At 34.8% G+C, this 22,728-nt stretch overlaps 1 protein-coding gene across 13 annotated transcripts in view; it reads left to right on the plus strand.

Moving 5' to 3' along the window:
* Positions 1-22,728, plus strand: part of SUPT3H (SPT3 homolog, SAGA and STAGA complex component) — a 603,243-nt gene that overhangs the window by 260,145 nt on the left and 320,370 nt on the right. For all 13 annotated transcript variants that reach the window (XM_077903820.1, XM_077903818.1, XM_077903819.1 and 10 more), the window contains one exon: positions 19,699-19,783. In XM_077903820.1, the coding sequence (XP_077759946.1) occupies positions 19,699-19,783 (85 nt within the window). Of the gene's footprint in view, positions 1-19,698; positions 19,784-22,728 lie in introns of those variants that run through there.

A 22,728-nucleotide genomic window follows, 5' to 3' on the forward strand; every position in this document is an offset into this window, starting at 1 on the left:
CCATGGTGTACAGTTTCAGTGGGCACACACATGAAATACTGGTGGTACAAATTAAAACCTTAAGGCACAACTGCCTGCTATATGAGAAAAAATATCAACAATTCATGGGACTTGTCAATATAGTATTAGCAAGAAAGAGCCAATAATTGCAAGACTTTAGCCAACAATGTAGGGTGGCATTAGGTGATGCAGAAGATATCAGGGCAGGGAATCAAAGAATGTATTCTTAGAAGTCTTAACATTGGGCAGCCCGGGTGGCTCAGTGGTTCAGTGCTGCCTTCAGCCCAGGGCCTGATCCTGGAGACTGGGGATTGAGTCCCATGTCAGGCTCCCTGGATGGAGCCTTTTTCTCCCTCTGCCTAGGTCTCTGTCTCTCTCTCTGTCTCTCTTTGTGCCTTTCATGAATAAATAAATAAAATATTTTTAAAAAAAGTTTTTCAGCAAGCTTTCTTCTTGTTTTTGAAGACCTGTCAAATAAAGGTAGATGTGATATTTCATCTAGGCCTAGGTGGCGAAACTAAACCCAATATGTGGATGTCAACAAACAGAATTTCACTTACTATTATGGTATGGCTCTCTAAGAGGGGGAAGAACAGGCACAGTGATACTGGGTTATGGGATTTTTAAGAAGTTTAAATGATATAATTCATCTAAGTACACCAGGCACATGTAAAACACTGAAAAAATGTTTGCTGTTCAAAGAAGATACAGATAAACTTACAAGTATATATGTATGTATTTATATGTATATAAATTGTGTGTGTACACATGTATAATTTTGAGAGAAAACAAATGGGCCAAAATGTTAACAATTGGTGATTCTAAGTGAAGGATATATATAGGTGACCGTTGTACTGTTAATTTCAGTATTTTTGCTGATTTTGAAATCTTTGAAAATAAAAAGTTAAGAGGGGGAAAAAAAAGGAGGAGGTTCCGGGCTCACAGGATTGTGAGAACAGACTTCCTCAGATGCTGTGTGAAAGCATAGTGAGACCATAATTCACTACCTGAAATAGAGAAAACTGCGTGTTATTTCTTACCCTGAAGGAAAGGCACATGCCTGTCAAGCACAGTGTCAAGGCAGGGAAGACATCTGATCTTATATAGAGTTTTTAGAAAGTGGTGTTCTGGAGTTTGACATCATCTGTGGAAGAGAGGTTACACGGATGGAACTGTTGTGGATTGGTTGGCACTCAGAGGCAAGTTTATTTGAGTAAGTCTGTTCTTGATTTGGCTTTCACAAGTGAGGAGCTGCCATTGTTAGATGATCCCCTGACAAGCTTTGATACTTCTGGTGGTTGCTTACCATAGCTACAGAAAAATCCTTACTTTGTGGGAACCTTAGAAATTCTCAGCTAGTGTAAAATTCAGTGCCTGACAGGATATAGACCCACAGCAAATATTTGGTGAGTAAAGAATTTAAAAGCAAAAAAAACCCCATACCAATTATTTTATTTTCTTCACAAGCATCAACTCATTGTTTAAAACTGGAAAACTGAAATTCTAATACTTTATGCTGCAGTTTTTAATGGAATCCTATCACTAAAGTTCTTCAATCACATTGAGGATTTTATTTGTTTATTTTGCTTATGTCAGTGTTTCTCAAAATGATTTTCAGTGCAGTATAATTAAGTGGGCTTAGAAAAATGATTGCATACACAGTAAATACATTGACAACCAAGTTTCTTTCCTGCAGAATTTCTTGGTGTTTCATATGTGTTTCAAATCTAGAGAAGAATAAAATATCATGCCTATAACTACAGATTTTTTTTTTTTTCTGGCCAATATCAGTTTGGGAAGGGCTGGTACACGTTTGTCTGTTTTGCCAGTTTGCTAATATCTGCATAGTGCAGATTCACCCATCTCTAAGTGACTATCTCACATCACAGCATGTAATTCTGAAGCTTACTATTTGCTAATGCCATGGGCAAATCTCTGAACTTCCTTGAATCTCTGATTCCCAGTCCATGAAATATGCTTGAAAATTTGGGTGAAATTTGTGATTATAGTGTGTCTATATCCAATGTTATAGAATGTTAATTTTTGACTGTTAAATTTCAGCAATAATGAGATAAAGTCCTTGCATTATTAAAGATTTTCAGGGCCTAAGGAACCAAAATAACTTTCTTGACGTTATTATGTATCTCTCTAAAAGCCTTAAAAATGATTTAATTATACAAAGTAATTGCACCAGGTTCACTTTATAAAATCATTTTGGTAGTCTTAATCTTTGATAAATGGGCATTTAGGATTAATTTGTCTAATTTGTTACAGTTTTTGCACATTTAACATGGTATTGCAGAAGAGTTCTGGATGAAATAAAAGGCCTAGCTTTTGCCTCTAAGTGGATTTGTGACCCTGAAATAGTTATTTAACCTCTGACCTTTATTTTCCTTCTTTTTAAAACAAGATGAATGGATTAAATAATCTTTTAGGTCCTTCCCTGACCTAACATTCAGGGATTCTTGTACTTCTTACTATCTTCCCTGTTCCTTGAGTGAGGAGTGCATATTTGCATTATGCTGCTGTTCATTAGAGTTTGAACTTAGGGTATCTGCTTCTCAAGAATATATGAGTGGAGGATATAAGCTTCCAGTTAAGGAATGAATAAGGCATGGGAATAAAAGATACAATGTGGGGAATAGAGTCCATTGTATTGTAATAGCATTATATGGTGACAGATGGGAGCTACATGTGTGGTGAGCACAGCATAATGTATATAGAGATATTGAATCCCTATATTGTACTCCTGAAACTAATGTAACATTGTGTGTCAGGTATAGTCAGATAAAGAATTTTTTAAAATGTATAAGATACATGAGAGAATTGCTCTATGAATTGTTAGAAGAAATTTATAGAGATATTATGCTATTTTTGTGAACTTCAAATACATATTCCATGCCTTGTTCTCTGGTAACTCTAGATTAGCTTTCCTAGGTGAGTCTTTGATTTTTACAAAGTTAACTTACCTTTTTTACTTTCCTATTTCTTAAGAGCCATTTCTTTCAAGTCAAAAACTAGAAATTAGTAAATGTCCCTTTTAATATTTCATACTGCCTCCTTTTCCCTTATCCCCCACTTCCCATTTCCTGATTCTGTGTTTACTTTTTTTCCTATGGGTCTTTTTAACATACAAATCTTTTATTTGGTACTTTGTTATATATGTTTCTTGCATCCTTTCCTCATTAGAATACAAACCCCACTAATTTTTTGAAACCATTTTGGTCATTAGTGTAATCAACTAGAACAGTGCCTGACACATAAGAGGCATTTGGTAAAAGTTTCTGTATTAATTAATTCATATAGGTGATTTAAATGTTTGCTTTTTCTACATTTTAACTTTGTTTTACTCTAAACAAAGAGAGCTAACATACTATATATTTTTCATATTGGTATTGTAAATTGTATTTGTAAATAATTTTATAATCTTGCTTTTCTTATATGTTCAGATACTTATAGTTATTTCATGCAGTGTTATAAAATTCTAACAATATTCTCAAAGTTCATTTAAATGTATATGAATATATAATGTAGTAAAGGGGGTGAGAAATTGATGTTGAAAATCAAGCAAGCAATGAGAAAAATCACTGCTAGAAAAACTGTCATCTTAGGTATTTATTTGATATTTTATTGTACTTACTAGTTTGACTTTCTAAGAGCCATTGTTAAGTGAATTCATTTCTTTCTTTGGAAGACAGGTAGATAAAATTATAGAGTAAGGAAGGTTAGATGTATTAAAAATTGAAGAGTAAGGATAATTTGCATGTGTTTATGATTGTCTGATTGCCTTAAATGACTGCTCGTGGTCAAACATCTGCACTTTTCCCCCCCTTTGGACAGTGGGTAAATCAGTCTCAACAAATATTGGGTAAGAATGACATAAACAGTATGATGTCTGTGTTTGCATGTGCTGTCTAGTGCCAGGTTAGCTGACTAGAGTGTATGTTAGGGTTGTAGCCTGCTTTTCACTCTAATTCCAGTTAGGAGAAATTCCTGAGTATTATAGTAATACCTACCCTATAAAAAGTATAATCAAATAAGTAGTTTGAAGGGAAAAATGAAACTTTCTTTTGGGGACAGCAAGTCACCCAGGGCCTTCTTAACACCAAGCAGTAGTCACACAGTGTCCATTCCAAAGTAATGTCAGTTACCTGAGTTAGAAAAATGTCCAGAAAACCAGATGTAATAAAAAAAAAAAAAGTAACTAGCTCCCAAGACCACAGCAATTACTTAACCACAGCATCCAGAATAATTTAACCACATTAGAGTTTGTAGCCAGTGGTAAGTACTGAAAGCAACTCAGCATCCAAGAAGACGCACACAGGGCAGTTAAGAAATGTTTCTTTGTCCTTTTCTTTTATGTTTGGTTCTAGATACTTTATAATCTGATCTGCTTATGGGTCTTGTGTTCTCCAGACTGGCCAGCCAGCTGTCTGTCACAGATTTTCACCAAAATTACCTCCTTGGTTTCTTTTTCATAATCTCTTCCTTACCACCGCTCCCTGCCCCCAGCTTTATTGAGACATAATTGACAAGTAAAGATGTAAGATATTTAAAGTATACAGTGTGATGACTTGATATACATATACATTGTGAAAACATCTTTTTAATTAAACAATTTGTTTAATTAAAATTTATTCAGTCCTGTCACTCTGTTCTTAATCAGGGCTTGAAAATCTGAAAACAAATATTTTAGATTCAAAAGTGGATCTTGTTAAATATACTGAAAAAGAATAATTTAAAATCCTGTGATAATATTCTTAAATACAAACACTAGCATTAGCGTTTTGGAATTTTTTTTTTTTTTTTCAATTTCTTTAGGAGGCAGTGGAATGTTTCTTGGGAATTATTTCCACATTTAGGACCAGGAATAAGTTGTAGTCTTACTGCCCTTCCTCCAATTGGCTTTATTCTTTTAATTCACTCTGTGCTGCCCACTTAAAAAATGTATTTCTTCCTTCTTAATTTCATTATTTTTACTAAACTTACTCAATTTAGTAAGATTTAATTTTCTTACAAAAGTGATGTTCTTCAAATATTTTTTAATAATTCCTAAATACATTTTTATGATCTAAAGGTTAATAGCTACTTTCATACACCAAAACTGAATATAAAAGCACCTTTATAATCAATCTAATCCAGCCCCCTTCTTTCATTGTTGAGGAAGTGAGGCATCTAGAAAAGTTACTTGCCCAAGATTACAGTATTTCTTTACAGCCAAGTGTCAGCTAGAACCAGGCCAGCCGTCAGACTCTCAGGCTAATTTCTTTTCATCATAACTAACTTCCTTTTCTTTGTAGCTGATGGCTAGGATGTAGTGGGACTTCTGCAATTATTGTAATTTTCTTAGTTTGATACTGGACACATGAACAGTGTCTGTTTTTCTGGGCTCACATCTCTGGCCCCTTGTTCAGCAGATACTGTTTCTTTTGTGTGTAGGCAGAGACTACAATGAGATTCAACTGGGTAGCTGTGTTTCATCCACTGACTGTCATAAACTTTGTCCTTAACTCCTTGAATGGAAAAGCATTATCTCCAAATGACGGGATAGATGCCCCATGTGCTATTTGTTTCTTTATTTTGGGACTTGAGAACTGGAATAATTAGGGAAATTGAAAGTAAATATATAAGTTTATTCATTATTATTTTATTCTCTTAAACTTCTGGCTTGTCCTTTTTTTTTTTTTTTTTTTTTTTTTTTTTTGTAAGAAGCATTACATGACCCTTTAGTATTAATTAGGCTGATTTATTTGGTAGAGAATAACTTGGAAAATCCCTTAGTCCTAAGCAAACTGGAAATGTTGGTAATGCTTATAATACATATATTTTAATCAAAGCAAAAATGTTTTCCCATGTCAATAAATAATACTTACTTTTTACTTTTAAATTATCTTTTATTTTTACCTTCTTGAAATGTTTGCTTTATACTAATATATATATATATATATATATATATATATATATATATTTATAAAACTTAAAAAGTATTTTAGGGCAGCCCTGGTGGCTTAGCGGTTTAGCACCGCCTTCAGCCCAGAGCGTGATCCTGGAGACCCGGGATCGAGTCCCACATCAGGCTCCCTGCATGGAGCCTGCTTCTCCCTTTGCCTGTGTCTTTGCCTCTCTCTGTCTGTCTGTCTGTCTTTCTCTCTCTCTGTCTCTCTGTCTCCATGAATAAATAAATAAAATCTTAAAAAAAAAAAAGAGTATCTTATGTTGTATGTACTTGCTCAAAAAGTTTGTTTTTTCTTAGTTGAAACCATTAAAAGAATTTGGGGTTGATTGCCTTTTACTGCTGGGGGTAAATGGATATAAGGATTGTGGGTCTGTGAGTATAATCAGATATATACATCTACATAGGATCTGGAGATTATCTAAATATTTTAATAAATGAATTAATAAATGCTTTAGAATTTACAGAGACATTGGAAGCATGTCACTATGTACTTGAGAAGCACCTTGGCATGAATTACTAACAAAAGATGTCAAGTAGGGGCTCTGCCTAGAGTAAGATAGCAAATATCTGGCACCTTCCTTCCTTCCTTTTTTTTTTTTTGTTTTTTTTACTTCTTTTTAAAATTGATGTCAAAAACTGTTTTTTTCAAGACACACAGTGACTATAGTAATGTTCAGTGTATAGTTTTAAAAATGTATTTTCTATGTTTTAGAAGTGTCTCTGCAACTAGTTCTTCTATTTTATTTTACAAGCTTTCTATTAATAGAGTTTTTTTTTTTTTTTTTTTTTTTACTTTAATAGATGTCTAAAGGATAGCCCCCAATTGTAGACTGTGTTGGGCATACACATAACAAAAATACCGAAAGGCTGAGTGTTAAGTTCTGTTTCCTTTTGGAACAATGTCCCATGGTTTTGTTCAGCATATACTCTCCTGTGTCTGAGTATAAGTATACGTAATAAATAAGGAGTGTAACACTACCTCGTGAATAATCTTGCTTATTTCATATTTTCATTACGCACTTGACAAGGGAATTGCAGAGCTACCTGCCCTCGTGCTCACTGAGGCATCAGATCCTGGAATTGAATCAAACCAGTCTTGTTTGGGCGAGAAGGTAGGCTGTAAGTGACTCTGCCACTATCATTATCAGGTGGAGTCCAGCAGGACTGCCCTGGACTTAAACTGCTTGCTGTGACCATAGTTCTCAAAGTTACAGTTCTTCCTAAAATGGAGGCTGGTGTGTTATAGCAGTGAAGTTGTTGCAGGAGATCAGGACAGAGACAGCCTTTTTAGGACAGTTTCCTGGAAGCCGTTTAGTGGAAGCTGGTCTAGCAGTACTGGTGTCAGTAGAGGCAGCTAGGCAGTATGTAAAGGAATGGAGTATCAGGCTCTATCTGTTGGAACTAGACCTGGGAAAGTCAGTCAAGAAATCAGTAGATAGTGAGATAGGTCTTTAATGGGGAAAAAAAAAAGTCAGGAGATTTTTTTAAGTGTCAGTTATTTGGACTTTGTCCTTAAGTAGATTAAAAATATTATATACAGGCCCATTGGCCTGCAATAAAGCTCTAGTAAGGTAAAAATATATATATATTATATACATTACAGAGCAAAACGAGAAGTGACTATGGCTAGGCATAGTGGTTTTCATTTCTGTTTTCCGAAATTCACTAAGACAATGTCTAGCTTTCTGTGTGTGGGGAAAAAATTGGCAGAAGTAATGTGAGAAAAACTAGAATTAAAGCTGAAGTACTAAAAAAATAAAAATAAAAAATAAAGCTGAAGTACTAACAACCTTGAAAATAAAATACTCATCAGATCCCATCCTTAGCTTTAGATACTTTACATATTTTAGGTAGTTTACATGTTTATGCTAATGAAGATTATTTTAAGTAGAAAATTTTTAACTTTTTTTTGAGGTAAAATTTGACAATTATTTGTACATTTTATGTAAATTAATTCAAGAAGTGTTTTTAAAGTATTCTTTTTACCAGAGATGATGTTAATTGAATTTTTTGTGTTATCTTTGAGTACTTCACTTTGATAACTTTGTACTTTTTCTATAGTGAGATTGTAAGTAACTTAAATAATAGAAGGAAACTTTATTCATGCATTCCAAAGAATTAAATACCAAATATATATCAGTAAATGTAACAAGATTTTTGCCATTGTGGAGTTTACTCTCTAATGTGGTCTTTTTATTCCCTTTCTGGTTTGTTTGTTTGTTTGTCCTTGTACCAGTAACACACTATCTTAATTCTATAGCTTTATAATGAATCTGGGAGGACATATCCTTCCAATTCAAACGTGTCTTGACTATTCTTGGCTTTTGGCTCTTTCAGCTCTTTCATATAAAGTTAGAACCAAATTTATTTTTAATTGCCTTTTCTGTCTTTGTTTTTTTTTCCCTAGCTTTATTGAGATATAATTGACATAATATTGTGTAAGTTTGAGGGGTGCAACATGTTGATTTGATACACTTATTATTGAAAAATGATTACCACCATAGGTTTAGCTAACACCTCCATTACATCACATAATTACCATCTTTTGTGGTAAGAACATTTAAGATTTACTCTCTTAGCAACTTTCCAGTGTAAAATACAATATTATTAACTATAATCACCATGCTGTATGTTACATTCTTAGAACTTATTCATCTTATAACTAGAAGTTTGTACCCTTTAAGCAACATTTCCCCATTTCCCTCATCCCTGACCCCTGTAAACACCCCTCTTGCTATCTACCTTTGTGTTGATGATGATATTTGTAGATTGATCTTATATTTGAGAAACATGCTAGTACCACCTCTTTATAAATTCAAATAATTTATTTCCCAATTATTTTTATTTTCTGTGTGGATTCTTGGATTAAATGTGAATAAGAGTGGTTTAGTTTATTCTTTTTCAGTCTTTATGTAGATTAAACCTTTTCTTGTCTTAATGTTCTAGCTACAGTCTTAAGTATTAAAAGTTTCTCCACTATCCAAAAGTAGAGTGTTCCTCTGAAACCTTCCTAAGCCAAAGTGGCGTAAAGTAAGACAATTACCATTAATTTATATGGAAAACTTTTTAAGTGTTCTCAGACCCAAAAATTAACCTTACTTATTAGACTTTTCTAATACCTTTGAACACATCTTACAAATGAATAGACAAAGTAAGTCAAGATAAAGCACATATGCTTGTAGACATTCCAAGCAATAAGGCAGCCTGATGCTAAGATGCTGAGTATAGTTGCCAGGAAAGGAGCTTCATGGTACCATTCTCACTGCATAGGATGCACACTGCCTCTGTGACAGCTTGCTGTAAACCAAATGCTGGATATGATTTTTACTTTTCATCTTTTGTCCTAAAATCAAAAATCCTCTTTGGGCTTCTCTCAGCAAAAACAGGTACTAATATAGATCTTTTTTTATAAGCAAAGTGGTATAATATAAACTTTTGAAAATCAGGTGATACTTGTATGAAAATTGGCTAATAGGAGTCTTTATACTGGTCTGAATTTCAAAGATTATGTATGTGTCTGCATATATTGTTTTCTATATGGTTTTTGGTAGATTCTCTTAGTCATATGAAAGAACATGTCGTTTAGTTCAAGTTCACTAAAATTTTGGTCATAAATGGTGATTGAGGGATTTTCATTTATTGAAATGATCATATAATTTTTCTTTTCATATTTCAAGTAGTTAATTATTATTATTATCATTAATAGATTTATGTTCCACTCTTGCTTTCCTGGGTGTATTTTCCTGTTTCCAAAGAAACAGAACCAGTAGGTTAAGTGTATGTGTGTTTGCATATATGTGCATGAAAGTGATTTATTATAAGAAATTGGTTATACAATTATGGAGGCTGAGAAGTCCTAAGATCTGCAGACCCAGGAGACTCAGGAGTGCCAGTGGTATAGTTCCAGTCCAAGTCCAAATAGCTGAGGAGCAAGAGAGCTGATGATATGAGTTACAATGTGAGTCCAAAGGCATGAGATCCAGAAAAGCCAGTGGTATAAGTTTTAGTTTCAGTAGAAAGCCTGGGAATTACAAGATTCCAGTCTAAGGTGGTTATATAGGATTGTCCTGAACTTACCTCCTTCCACGAACACATCAAATCTGCAAAGAAAATTCCCTTTGAACAAAATCCAGAAATTAGCTGAGCACTCCTGTTTGTCAAGCAAGTAAGAAAAAAAAATCTATATTAAACAAGCAGGAATGGGTGAGACATACTTGCCATAAATCCTGTCCTGGCACTATGACATACAAGATAGGACCTCAGAGCTAGCTTCTCCCTGAGGAGCAAAGGATTTGGATCCAATATCCAGTGCCCCAACTTTTAAGACTTCTACCTGAGGGGTAGGTTCCCACAACAACTAACTCAGAAAGCCAGTGGGGTTTTGTCCACAAGATGATAGCAAAAAAGGAACAGTTCATAACTGGATTGCCTGGACTCCCAAGGACTCTCCTTTGTTCTCCCCCTAGGAATCAGTTCAAAGGCAACAGATAGAAATGCCTATTTCCCAGCCTTTCCTTGAAAGGTGCCCATTTGCATTCTTAAAAGCTGCAGCCTGTGCTGCCAAGCATATATTACCAACTAATATTTGACAAGGGAGCCAAGGATACTAATGGAGAAAAGACAGTCTATTTTTCATAAATGGCGCTGGGAAAATTGGATATACACATGTAAAAGAATGAAACTTGACTCCTGGAACGCCTGGGTGGCTCAGCAGTTGAGTGTCTGCCTTTGGCTCAGGGCATGATCCTGGAGTCCCGGGATCGAGTCCCATGTCGGGCTCCCTGCATGGAGCCTGATTCTCCCTCTGCCTGTGTCTCTGCCTCTGTGTCTTTCATAAACAAATAAAATCTTAAAAAAAAAAAAAAAGAAACTTGACCCCTGTCTTACAGTACTCACAAAAATTATGTGAACATGGACTATGGACTTAAATGTAAGACCAAAAACTCCTTGAAGCAAACAGGAGAAAAGCTTTTTGACATGGATCTTGGTAAGAATTTCTTGGAAATCACACCTAAAGCACAGACAGTTAAAGTCAAAAAAAAAAAAAAAAAGGACTATATCAAACTAAAAAGCTTCTTCACAGCAAAAGAAACAACCTGTGCAATGGGAAAAAATATTTGCAAATCCTACATCTGATAAGGGGTTACTATCTAGAATATATAAAGAACTCCTACAACTCAATATCTAAAAAATAAATACTACATTAACTGGGCAAAAGACCTCAATAAACATTTATCTAAAGAAGATATACAGATGGCCTACAAAGATGCTCACTAGTCATTAGGGAAATGTAAATCAAAACTACTATGAGGTATCACCTCGTGCCAGTTAAAATGACCATCATCAAAAAGAGAGATACTCTTGTGTGGATGTGGAGAAATAGGAACCCTTATACACTGTTGGTGGGATTGCAAATTGTTACAGCCACTATGGAAAAAAGTTTGGAAGTTCTTCAAAAACTTAAAAATAGAAATACCATATGATTGAGCAATTTAGATATATATCCAGAGGAAACAGAAACACTATGTTGAAAAAATATCTGCACCCCTGTGTTCATAGCAGCATTATGTAAAATAGTTGAGACATGGAAACAATCAAACTGTCCATCAATGGGTAAATGAATAAAGATATGTTTGTATATACACACATTGGAATATTATTCAACCATAAAAAATTAATTCCTACCATTTCTGACAACATGGATGGACCTAGAGGAACATTATGCTAAGTGAAATAAGTCAGAGAAAGGCAAATATTATGTGATCTCACTTATATGTGGAATTTACATCAGAAACAAAAGCAAGCAAACAAAAAAGCCCACCAAAGTCATTGAAAAAAGGATCAGATTTATACTTTCAGAGATCGGGGTGTGGGAGGGGGAATTGGAAGAAGAGGTGAAAGGGTACAAACTTCCAGTTATAATAAGTACTAGGAATGTTCTGTGCAACCTGATGATTTATAGTTAACATTACTGTGTGCTATATATGAAAGTTAAGAGAGTAGATTCCAAAAGTTCTCATCACAAAGAAATTTTTATTTTTTTCTCTCTTGTATCAGTGGGAGATGATGGATGTTAACTAAACCTTTTGCAATAATTTCACAATCCATGTAAGTCAAACCATCATGCCATACACCATAAACTTACACAGTGGTGTATGTCAATTATTTCTCAATAAAAATGGGCAACAAAACCTGCAGTCTGAAGGCCAGGCTTCTCATTTAGTACATGTCTGCAGTATTCCTTCTTCCCCACTGTGGTCCACCAGTATCTCCATGAAAGGAACTTATGCATACATCTAGTGATCCAACGTTTGTGACTGCCATTTAGAGGACACACTGGCTGTGGTGGCCAGTGGGGCTTGCATTTCTGGGTCCCCCATAATAAAGTTTTTAATGGACTTTTCTCCCAGGGGTCAGCACAGAGATGGCAGTCAGAAATGCCCATTTCCAGTCTTTCATGAAAAGAGGCCTTATTTGCATATCTTAAAAACTGCTGATTAAGGCTTAAACTTCTAACTTGGCACATATTTAGGAGCTGATTGTGAACCTCCCCACAGACTGGGGAGACCTCTGCATTCTCCCTCTGATCAGTTCCATTTCAAGAGTATCACCCTAAAAAGGGCTTTTGTGGCTGCTGCCCAAGGGACACATCTCTTGATCTGGTAGTAGTGGCCAACAGATCTTGAGTTACAGTTCTCATGGGACTATAGCAAGCAAAGAAACACTTAGCCAACTATCACTCCAGGGTTCAGCATAGAGGGAACAGAGAGAAACACTCCTCTCCTAGTCATTCCCTAGGGGAAGCCTGTTTGCATATTTTAGAAGATACTGCCTTGAGGTCCGAATCAGCCTAAGTGATGTGCTGACTGAGATCTTCTCCTGTGGAACACTGAGTACCCTCAGTTACTAGGCTCTCTAAGAACAGAGAAGGTTAGATTTTGAAAGACAACCAAGAGTTAGGGCTCAATGATAAGGTTCATCTCCTATTCAAGACTGGGAGTGGTGACTATTTTATCTAATGTACAGAAATCAACACAGAGAGTGAAGGGAAATGAGACGGAAAGAGATGTTCTGGCTAGAAATATAAAACTAAAGGAACTGAGATAAGTAATTTACCCAATAAAGAGTTCAAAATAATGGTCAAAAGAGGCTCACTGAAATCAAGAGAACAATGCATTAATAAAATGAGAATTTTAGCAAAGAGATAGAAAATATTTAAAAAGTACCAAGCAGAGATCACAGAGTTGAAGAATATAACAACTGAACTGAAAATTTCAAATTAACATCAGACTAGATGAAGCCTAAAAAAAGATCAATGAACTTGAAGACAAAGCAGTGGAATTCATCTAATCAGAGAGGGGCAAAAAGACAAAAGAATGAAGAAGAGTAAAGATAGTTTAAGATATCATCAATCAGACCAATATTTGCACTATAAGGGTACCAGAAAGAAAAGAGAGAGAAAGGGTAGAAAGCTTATTCGAAGAAATAATAGCTGAAAATTTTCATAACCAGGGAAAGAAACAAATATCCACATTCAGGATGTCCACAGAGTACCAAATCAGATGAATCCAAAGAGATACACATAATTAAATTGTCAAAGGTTAAAGACAAGGAAAGAATCTTAAAAGCAACAAATCAACTTGTTATGTATGAAGGAACCCCTATAAGACCGTCAGCAAAGTTTCTCAGCAGAAACTTTACAGTTCCGAAAGAAGTGGCATGTTATATTCAAAGTCTGAAAGAGAACAATTGGCAACCAAGAATAGTCTACCTGGCAAAGTTGTCCTTAGGAATTGAAGGAGAAATAAAATAATTTTTCAGACATGCAAAAGTTGGAGGAGTTCATAACCACTAGACTAGCCTCATAAGAAATGTTCAAGGGACTCCTTTAAACTGAAATGAAAGAATGCTAATTAGTAACTGAACAAAAATGAAAGTACAGATTCCACCAGTTAAATTAATAATAAATGTTTCAATGTTGGTGAGTAAATCATTCAGCCTAGTATGAAGGCTGAAGGACAAAAGTTGTAAAAATAAATGACAACTACAATAATTTGTTACTGATACACAAGATAAAAAGATACATTGTGAAATTCAAAAGCCAAAATGGAGACGGGAGTAAACTATAAAAACCTGAGAAGCAGTAGAGCTGATGGTGTTGGAGTTCAAAGATAGTGTAAGACTGCTGTCCCAGTTTGAAGATAGGCAGAGGGAATGTTTCTCCCTTACTCTGCCTTTTGTTCTTTTCAGGCCTTCAATGGTTTGGATGAGGCTCACCCATGATGAAGAGGGAAATTTGCCTTAGGCAATTAATCTTATTCAGAGATACTTTCACAGACGTATTCAGATCAATATTTAACCAAATATTTGGGCACCCCCATAGCCTTCAGCGTTAAGACCTAAAATTAATCACTACCCATGTCACCTTGACACCCATATGTATCTCCTTAAACTATTAATCTCAAAGACAATAACAAGGTCATAATTTTGCCTAACTTCATACAATTATCCACTGTAGAACTGAAAATGCATTAACCCATTTCCCATAAGATGAGGTTAAGCCCTTGAGAGATATTTACATTTCTTAATATCCCTAGCTTAAATACTATGATATAAAATTAATAATTAAATTTTAGGCTATTAGTCCAATACATCTTATGTTACATGATAAGGGAATAAAAGAGGGAAGGAAATAACAGTACTTGCCTAATAGTCACACACACACAAACATATTTATAACAAAATAAGGAGGAAATATTCATGATGATGGCAGTCTTGTTTTTATTAGTGGGCATGTGGATAGCTGGTATTAGTAACTACCATTCTGTTTTCCCTTTGCCGTCAGCAAGCACCTCAGCTGGTTGTGGCTTTTTGCCTAATGGAATGACCCAAACCTTCATTCCTAAAGGATCTGAGCCATTAATAGCCTTTCCTGGTTAGGATTGTTGTAGTTTTCCATTGGCTTTAGTAACAGGGCATGGTAATACTAAGAGGTGGCCTCAGGGATCTTCTGTATTCCAGACATACTCTTCCTTACCTCCACTGTGGTGAACCAGTCCAGTCTCCACTTGATAGTCAACACCACTCACCCTAGCCAACACAGTAACTCCCTCTTTGCTTGTTGACTCAGAAGCATGAGGAATCCAAAGCGACTGAGTAGCAGTCTTAAAAGTTTCATTTCAATTGAATAATTGTTGTTTCAGTGGAATAAATGTGAAAACATTTCTCCCTCTGGAAAAGACTTCAAGGCTAGCAAATCATAAGGGCATGGGAACTGGAAACAAAAATTTTGCTAGTGCGTCTTTAGGGGTAATAATGAGTGCTGCCACTACCATTCCACCCCTTGATTCCTGGATTTATGAATCCTGTTTATGGGAGAAACAGTACCATATATTGGATGTTGATTCATAGGATATATAAGTATTCTGGAAAACCTTGCCCCAGCACTACAAGGTGTTGCCACCTCGTTGGCACTATAACTGGATTTTTGAAAGCCATTCCCACCATTCTATCGAACCAGCTACTTCATAATAGTGAGGAACACTTTAAGACTAGTGAATTCTTTGAGCATGATACCAGGGTACCACTTCCTTTGCTGTGAAGTGGTTTTTTTTTTTTAATCACAAACAATGCTGTATGGAATACCATGACAACAGATAGGCATTCTGTAAGTCCACAGATAGTAGTTTTGGTAGTGGCATTGCACATGGGGACAGCAAATCCATATCCAGAGTAAATGTCTATTTTAGTTAAGAACCATACATACTCTGTCATTTTCATGATGGGATTGGTCTAATGCAATCAGCCTGTTGCAAGGAAGATGGCTGATCACCCTGCAGAATGGTGCCAGTTTAGAAACAGTGTTGATCTTTGCTGCTGACAGATGGGCACTGAGCTGGGGCTATAACAATTATGGTATTGATTAGTGGAAATCCATGTTACTGGGCCCTGCATATCTTTCATCCCTCCCACCGTGACTACTGTTGATGAGCCCATTGATGACAGGGTAATTGGTGAAAAAAAAACTGCTAATATCCACTTGAGTATTAAAATTCTCCTTTGCAGGGCACCTGGGTGGCTCAGTGGTTGAGTGTCTGCCTTTGACTCAGGTTGTGATCCTAGGGTCCTGAGATTGAGCTCTGCATCAGGCTCCCTATGGGGAGCCTGCATCTCCCTCTGCCTGTGTCTCTGCCTCTCTCTGTGTCTGTCATGAATAAATAAATAAAATCTTTTTTAAAAAATTAAAAATAAGTAAAAAATAAAATTCTCTTTTCCTTGGGTTGCCCCTGACTCTTCACATGAGACTCAGATATCCTTACTTTTTTCTCTTTCATTGCTATCTGCCCACCTACCTCTTCCCCAAATTTCCTTCTCATATTTTATTATGTTCCTTCCATGTCCCTTACCATTTATTCAGCCAACCATTGACCATAGCCTATGCTACCATTTGTCCTATTGAATAAAATGAGCAACTATGAAGACATCTGGATGACTCAGCAGTTGGGTGTCTGCCTTTGGCTCAGGGCGTGATCCTGGGATCCTGGGATAGAGTCTTGCATCAAGCTCCCTTTGGGTATGTCTCTGCCTCTCTCTCTCTGTCTTTCATGAATAAATAAATAAAATCTCCCTCTGCATATGTCTCTGCCTCTCTCTCTGTGTCTTTCATGAATAAATAAATAAAATCTTAAAAAAAATAAAAAGAGCAACTAGGTGCACTACTAAAAGTTCTTCCCATTGGGAAGATTTCCCTTCACTACTGTCTTTGAGTGATGTTCAAAAGGGGCTACAGTGCTCGGACTATTCACTTTTCCATGGTGCCTGCATCATTCAGGACCATATGAAACCCAGAACCTGAGTTTTCTCTTTTTCTATTAAATGATCTTAAGGAGCTCCCATGAGGTCATAGGTGCAAAGTAGGAGAGAAAATGAATTCTCCCGTATCTGATTTTTTGTTTTATTCAAGCATTTTAATTATGGTTTTTTTTTTTTTTCTGTTTATGTACGTGAATAAAATTTATGTGTAATTTTACTATCACTATCTTTTTCTAGTTTTGAAACCCAGGTTATACTAGCCTAAATAAATTAGTTGGGGAGTATCTATCTTTTTGTATTCTCTTGAAAAGTATCAAATTAGAATAATCTATTCTTTGCAATTTTGGTACAACATTACAGATGAGGTCAGGTTGTTTTGTTTTTGTTTATTTTGAGTTTTTTTGTGTTTTGGTTTTTTATTGCTGATTTAATTTCTTTCAAATTTATGGAACTATTCAGGTTTTTAGATTTTTTCTTAAGTCAGCTTTGGCCATTTGTATTTTTAAAGAAATTTATCCATTTCACTATAGTATCAACAGATTTGGCTTAATATTTATCATGATGTTTTGTTATTACCTATGATATATTATAGGTAATTACCTTAGATCTGCTGTTCTAAACTAATTATCTTTATAGCTGAATCTAGTCTGCTCTTTAATTTTTATTCATCCATATTAATTATTTGTAAAATATACATAACTTAAAATTTACCACTTTATTTTTAACTGTACGGTTCTCTGGCATTAAGTACATTCACAATATGGTGCTACCATCATCACTATTTATTGTTTAGATTTTTCTTATCATCCCAGACAAACTCTCTACACAGTAAGCAAAAACACTGCAATCCCTTTGTGTCCTCTATTTGACTTTATATCTCTATAAGTTTTCTTATTCCAGATTTGTCATTTTTGTCTGGCTTATTTTAGTTAAGACAGTGTTTTTAAAGTTCATTGGTGTAGGAGTATCTATCAGATCTTCTTTCTTTTTTATTGCTGAATAATATTTTACATGCATATATTTGTTCATTCGTTAATGGAGATTTTGGTTGTTGCTATTTTTTGACAATTCTGAATAATGTAACTATGATCATTGGTATACACATACTTGTTTGAATCCCTGTTTTCAATTTTCAATTCTTTGGGGGATACATACCCAGGAGTAGAATTGCTAGGTCAAATCCTAATCCTATGTTTAACATTTTCCAGAACAACCCAACTATTTTCCACAGTGGCTATTCCATTTTGCATTCTCTCCAGCAATGTACAGTGTTTCTAATTTCTCTGTATCCTAAGCCAGCATTATCCATTTTGTTGATAATAGCCATTCTTCTGGGTGTGAAGTAGCATATCAATTTGGTTTTGATTTGCATTTCTCTAATTACTAATGATATTGAGGATCTTTTCATTTGCTGTTGGCTATTTGTATATTTTCATTGAAGACCTATCTATTCAAATATATTGCCCATTTTAAAATTGGGGTATTTTTCTTCATTGTTGTATTTCAAGAGTTTTATAAATATATTCTGGTTATTTATCTGATACATGATTTTCAAATATTTATTCCCATTCCGTGGGTTGTCTTTTCACTGTCTTGTCCTTTGATGTATAAAAGGTTTGTAACTGTGATGAATTCCAATATATTTATTTTTTCTTTTGTTGCCTGTAATTTCGGTGTCATAGTTAAGAAACCCTTGCCAAATCCAAGGTCATGAAGATTCCCCCCCCTGTTTTATTTTGAGAGTTTTATAGTTTTAGCTTTTTAATTTAGGTCTTTGATCTATTTTGAGTTTATTTTTTTATATGGTACAAGGTAAGAGTCCAACTTCATTCTTTTACATATGGATATCATATTTCTCTGCATCAGTTGTTGAAAAGATTGTCCTTTCCAAATTGGGTGTTCCTGGTACCATTATCAAAAATTTTTGTACATAATATAGGATTTTATTTATGGGCTCTCTATTGTATTCCATTTGTATCCTCATGCCAGCATTGCATTTTTTTGTTCTTTCACTCATAGCCTTGCGTGAAATAGGCAAAGTGCCTTCTGTGGAGTATGGATTTGCTGAGATCACCCATACCAGATATCACTGACTTCATATTTGGTTTCTCAAATGACCTCCTTCCTTGCTTGGGGTCCCAGCATTCTTTGCTATATCTTGAATACAATTCTAGATGAAATCCAGATTATTGGCTACTATGAATATCTAGATGCCTTCAGAATAAATTTTGGCTCAAGGGCTCTCTTATCCAGTGGAACTGTATTTTCTCATCTTGTCAGCCTTCTGTTTTATCTCCTATACTGCTGCTTAAAGCAGGCTTTAAATGTAAGTTGTTAATATAGTATTGTGCATTTTCAAGTGTTCTTTACCAGGAAGGGATTCTCTGCACATCTAGTCCACCATATGAAAGTTCAGAAAATCACTATCAAGATCAGTAAGCCTTTCTTGACAATCTGCTTGTCTATAATTAGAAATGATAAATTATGACATTTATATAAATTTTTCTAAGCAACTTTTCATTTTAATTATATTACTTGCTTGGTTACATTGCATACTTTTATAATTTTCTAAACTGCTATTAATATGTTACTTTATTAGTACTTTGGACATGGTAACATGATTTTCTGACTGCCAATATTATGAAGTAGTTATTAATATTTTCCATTTGAAACAGTAAGTGCCCTTGAAAATGACTTCAGAGATCGACAAATAGCATAGCTAACACTGCATTTTCTATGGAAATTGTAGCTTGTATGAGAGAGATACAATTCTGTCTATAGAAAATTGTACAACCGCTGTTATTTGAGGAATAATTTGTACTTCATGATTGCCCAATTATGATAATCAATATCTTTCACTTTTTACCTTTCTTAGTTTTATAGCCTTTAATATTGGTATGTTTAAATTTTTTTTTTTTTTTTTTTGGCAGGTTTTCCTTAGGTGATGCTAGGAGGCCTCTTCATGAAACAGCAGTTTTGGTAGAAGATGTGGTACACACACAGTTAATTAATCTGGTAAGAGCATATATAAACCTATTTGGTTTTTCTCCATTTGCTTATACTGTTTTTAAACACTTGTTTTTAAAGATTGTATTTACATTTGGAACTCTTTCTTTTGTCTGCTGGATTGAAGTGTAATTTACATAAAATTTTACCACTCTAATTCAGTGACTTTTGAGAGCTGAATACTGTCCTGTGACTATGAACACCATCATGATATAGAACATTTTCATCATCCATAGAAGTTCTCTTGTGCCCCTAGGAAGTTAGTTCTTTCCCCCCTTCCCTGGCCTCTGGTAACACTGAATTGTTTTCTATCATTATATTAGTGCAGTTTTTCCAAAATACCTTTCAAAACTTTTCTGTGTTGTACTTTAGACTTTAGAAGAACTGCACAAATAGTACATAGAATTCTCAGATACTTTTATACTTCTCATCTTCCTCTGTTAACATCTTATCTAACCACAGTACAATGATCAAAAACAGGAAATAATGTTGGTAAAGTACTTTTAATGAAATTACCGAACTTACTTAATTTCCATCAGTTTTCTTTCTAATGTTTCTTTCCTGTTCTAGGAGCCAATCTGAGGTAACACATTGTACTTAGCTGTCTTGTCTTTGTACTCAGCCCCTTTCTAGGTTAGTTCCATCTTTCCTTGTCTCATGGCCTTGACACCTTTTTAAACATACTAGACAGCTGTTCTATAGAATGAACGCTCTTCTTTTTTCAATCAGGCTGATGTTTTCTTATGATTAGAAGGTGGCTGTGAGTTTTTGCCAAGACTACCACAGAAGTGACGGGTCCTTCTCAGTGTATCAGACCAACACATGCACGTTCTTGATGTTTTATTTGTCATTTTAACCTGATAATAGTTGCTTTAAGGTGGTATATATGCTGAAATTTTTCTCTATAATGAAGTTACAAGTTTTTAAAATTTTGTTGTTAAGAAATATCTTGAAGGTATTTTGTGACTCTGTAAATATTTTCCCTCTCTAAAAATTTATGCATATTTATTTAACATTCATCAGTGGATCTTGTCTGAGACCATTGTGACTGTAGTATTTACCTAATAGTGATTTTCTATTTCCTGCTTTCCTTTTATATATTTTTTTTTTTTATTTTATTTATGATAGTCACAGAGAGAGAGAGAGAGGCAGAGACACAGGCAGAGGGAGAAGCAGGCTCCATGCACCGGGAGCCCGATGTGGGATTCGATCCCGGGTCTCCGGGATCGCGCCCTGGGCCAAAGGCAGGCGCCAAACCGCTGCGCCACCCAGGGATCCCTCCTTTTATATTTTTTAATTGCAAATATTCCTAATGGAATACCTATCTTTATTCAGTTTTTAATGTATATTTGTATGGACTAGTGTGTATTTAAATTTTATTCTTAGAATCATTATGCAGTAATATTATTATTTATTTGTATTGCTCAACTTGTTATAGTGTTGGCCGTTAAGAACTCTTTCATGTCTTTTTCCCATTTGTCCATCAGGGTTTTGATCCTATGTCCTGTGTGTGTGTGTGTGTGTGTGTGTGTGTGTGTGTGTGTGTATATATATATATATATATATATATATCAGAGATATCATTCCTTTATAGTAATGATACAAATATAGTTTTCTAGTGTGTGAATTATCTTTTGACTTTGTTTCTATGATTTTAAATTTTTTTAAGGATTTATTTTTATTTATTTGAGAGAGAGAGTGCATTCATGAGAGAGAGAACAAATGCATGCACAGAGGGAGAAGGAGAAGCAGACTCCCTGCTGAGCGGAGAGTCCGATAATGTAGGGCTCAGTCCCAGGATCCTGAGATCATGATCTGAGCTGAAGGCAGACACTTAACTGACTGAGCCACCCAGGTGCCCTTTTATGATTTTTTTTAGGTGTGCAAATATTTTTATTTTAACAGACCCAAATATATATGAACCTTTTATTGTCTTATGATTTTGAAACATAGTTAGACTTTCTTTATACTGAATTCGAAGAGGAATTCACCCATGCTGCCTTCTGAATGGTTTTATTTTTAACATTTAGATCCTTAATTCATTTGTTAGTTTATTCTTGTTATCATGTGAGATGTGGATCTAATTTTACCTTTATGACTACCCAGTTATACCATCATCATTTATTAAAAAGTCCATACTTTCCCTAACGATTTGAAATGCCTCCTTTATCATATACTAAATAAACATTATTTGGGGTCCATTTATGATTTTATATTTATTACCAGTGCCTTATTTTTCTATACATATGATAATACATCTTATATAGGTGTATTGTAAAGATTGTTAGAACTAGACTCCTGGTAATTTTTCTTTCTTTGTGTTCCTGGTTATTCTTGTATGTATATTTTCTTATATGAATGTTAGTATAAGATTTTCTAGCTCTGTAAAATAGCTTTTTGGTATCTTTATTGCATGAATTTATAAATTAGTTTAGAGAGAACTACATCTTAAGATTGTTGACTCCATCTAAGAATAGGGAATGTCTTTACCTTTATTCAAAACCACTTTTGTGTCTTTCATGAGTGTTTTAACGTTTTTTTTTCTATAGGCTTCACATATTTCTTATTAAATTTATTCCTATGTATTTGGTCTTTGTTCCTACTGCAACTGAAACTGAAATACAGGAATCTTTAGATTTGAAGAGCTGACCCAGCTCCAAGCAGGGTAAACCCAATGAAATGCATATTAAACTGCTGAATATAAAAGATATAAATCCTAAAAACACACAGATTCAATACCATAGGGGAACAATGACGGAAAGACAGTAGGATTTTCATTAGAAAACATGGAGAGTAGGTATAAAATGAGCCTCTTGTAGGCAGCAACATATAGATGGATCTTGTTTTTTTTATACATTCTGATACTCTGTGTCTTTTGATTGGCACATTTAATCCATTTACATTCAGAGTGATTATTAAGAGATACAAATTTAGTGCTATTGTGTTACCTGTAG

The sequence above is a fragment of the Canis aureus genome, chromosome 7, assembly GCF_053574225.1.
Source record: "Canis aureus isolate CA01 chromosome 7, VMU_Caureus_v.1.0, whole genome shotgun sequence".
Lineage (NCBI taxonomy): Eukaryota > Metazoa > Chordata > Mammalia > Carnivora > Canidae > Canis > Canis aureus.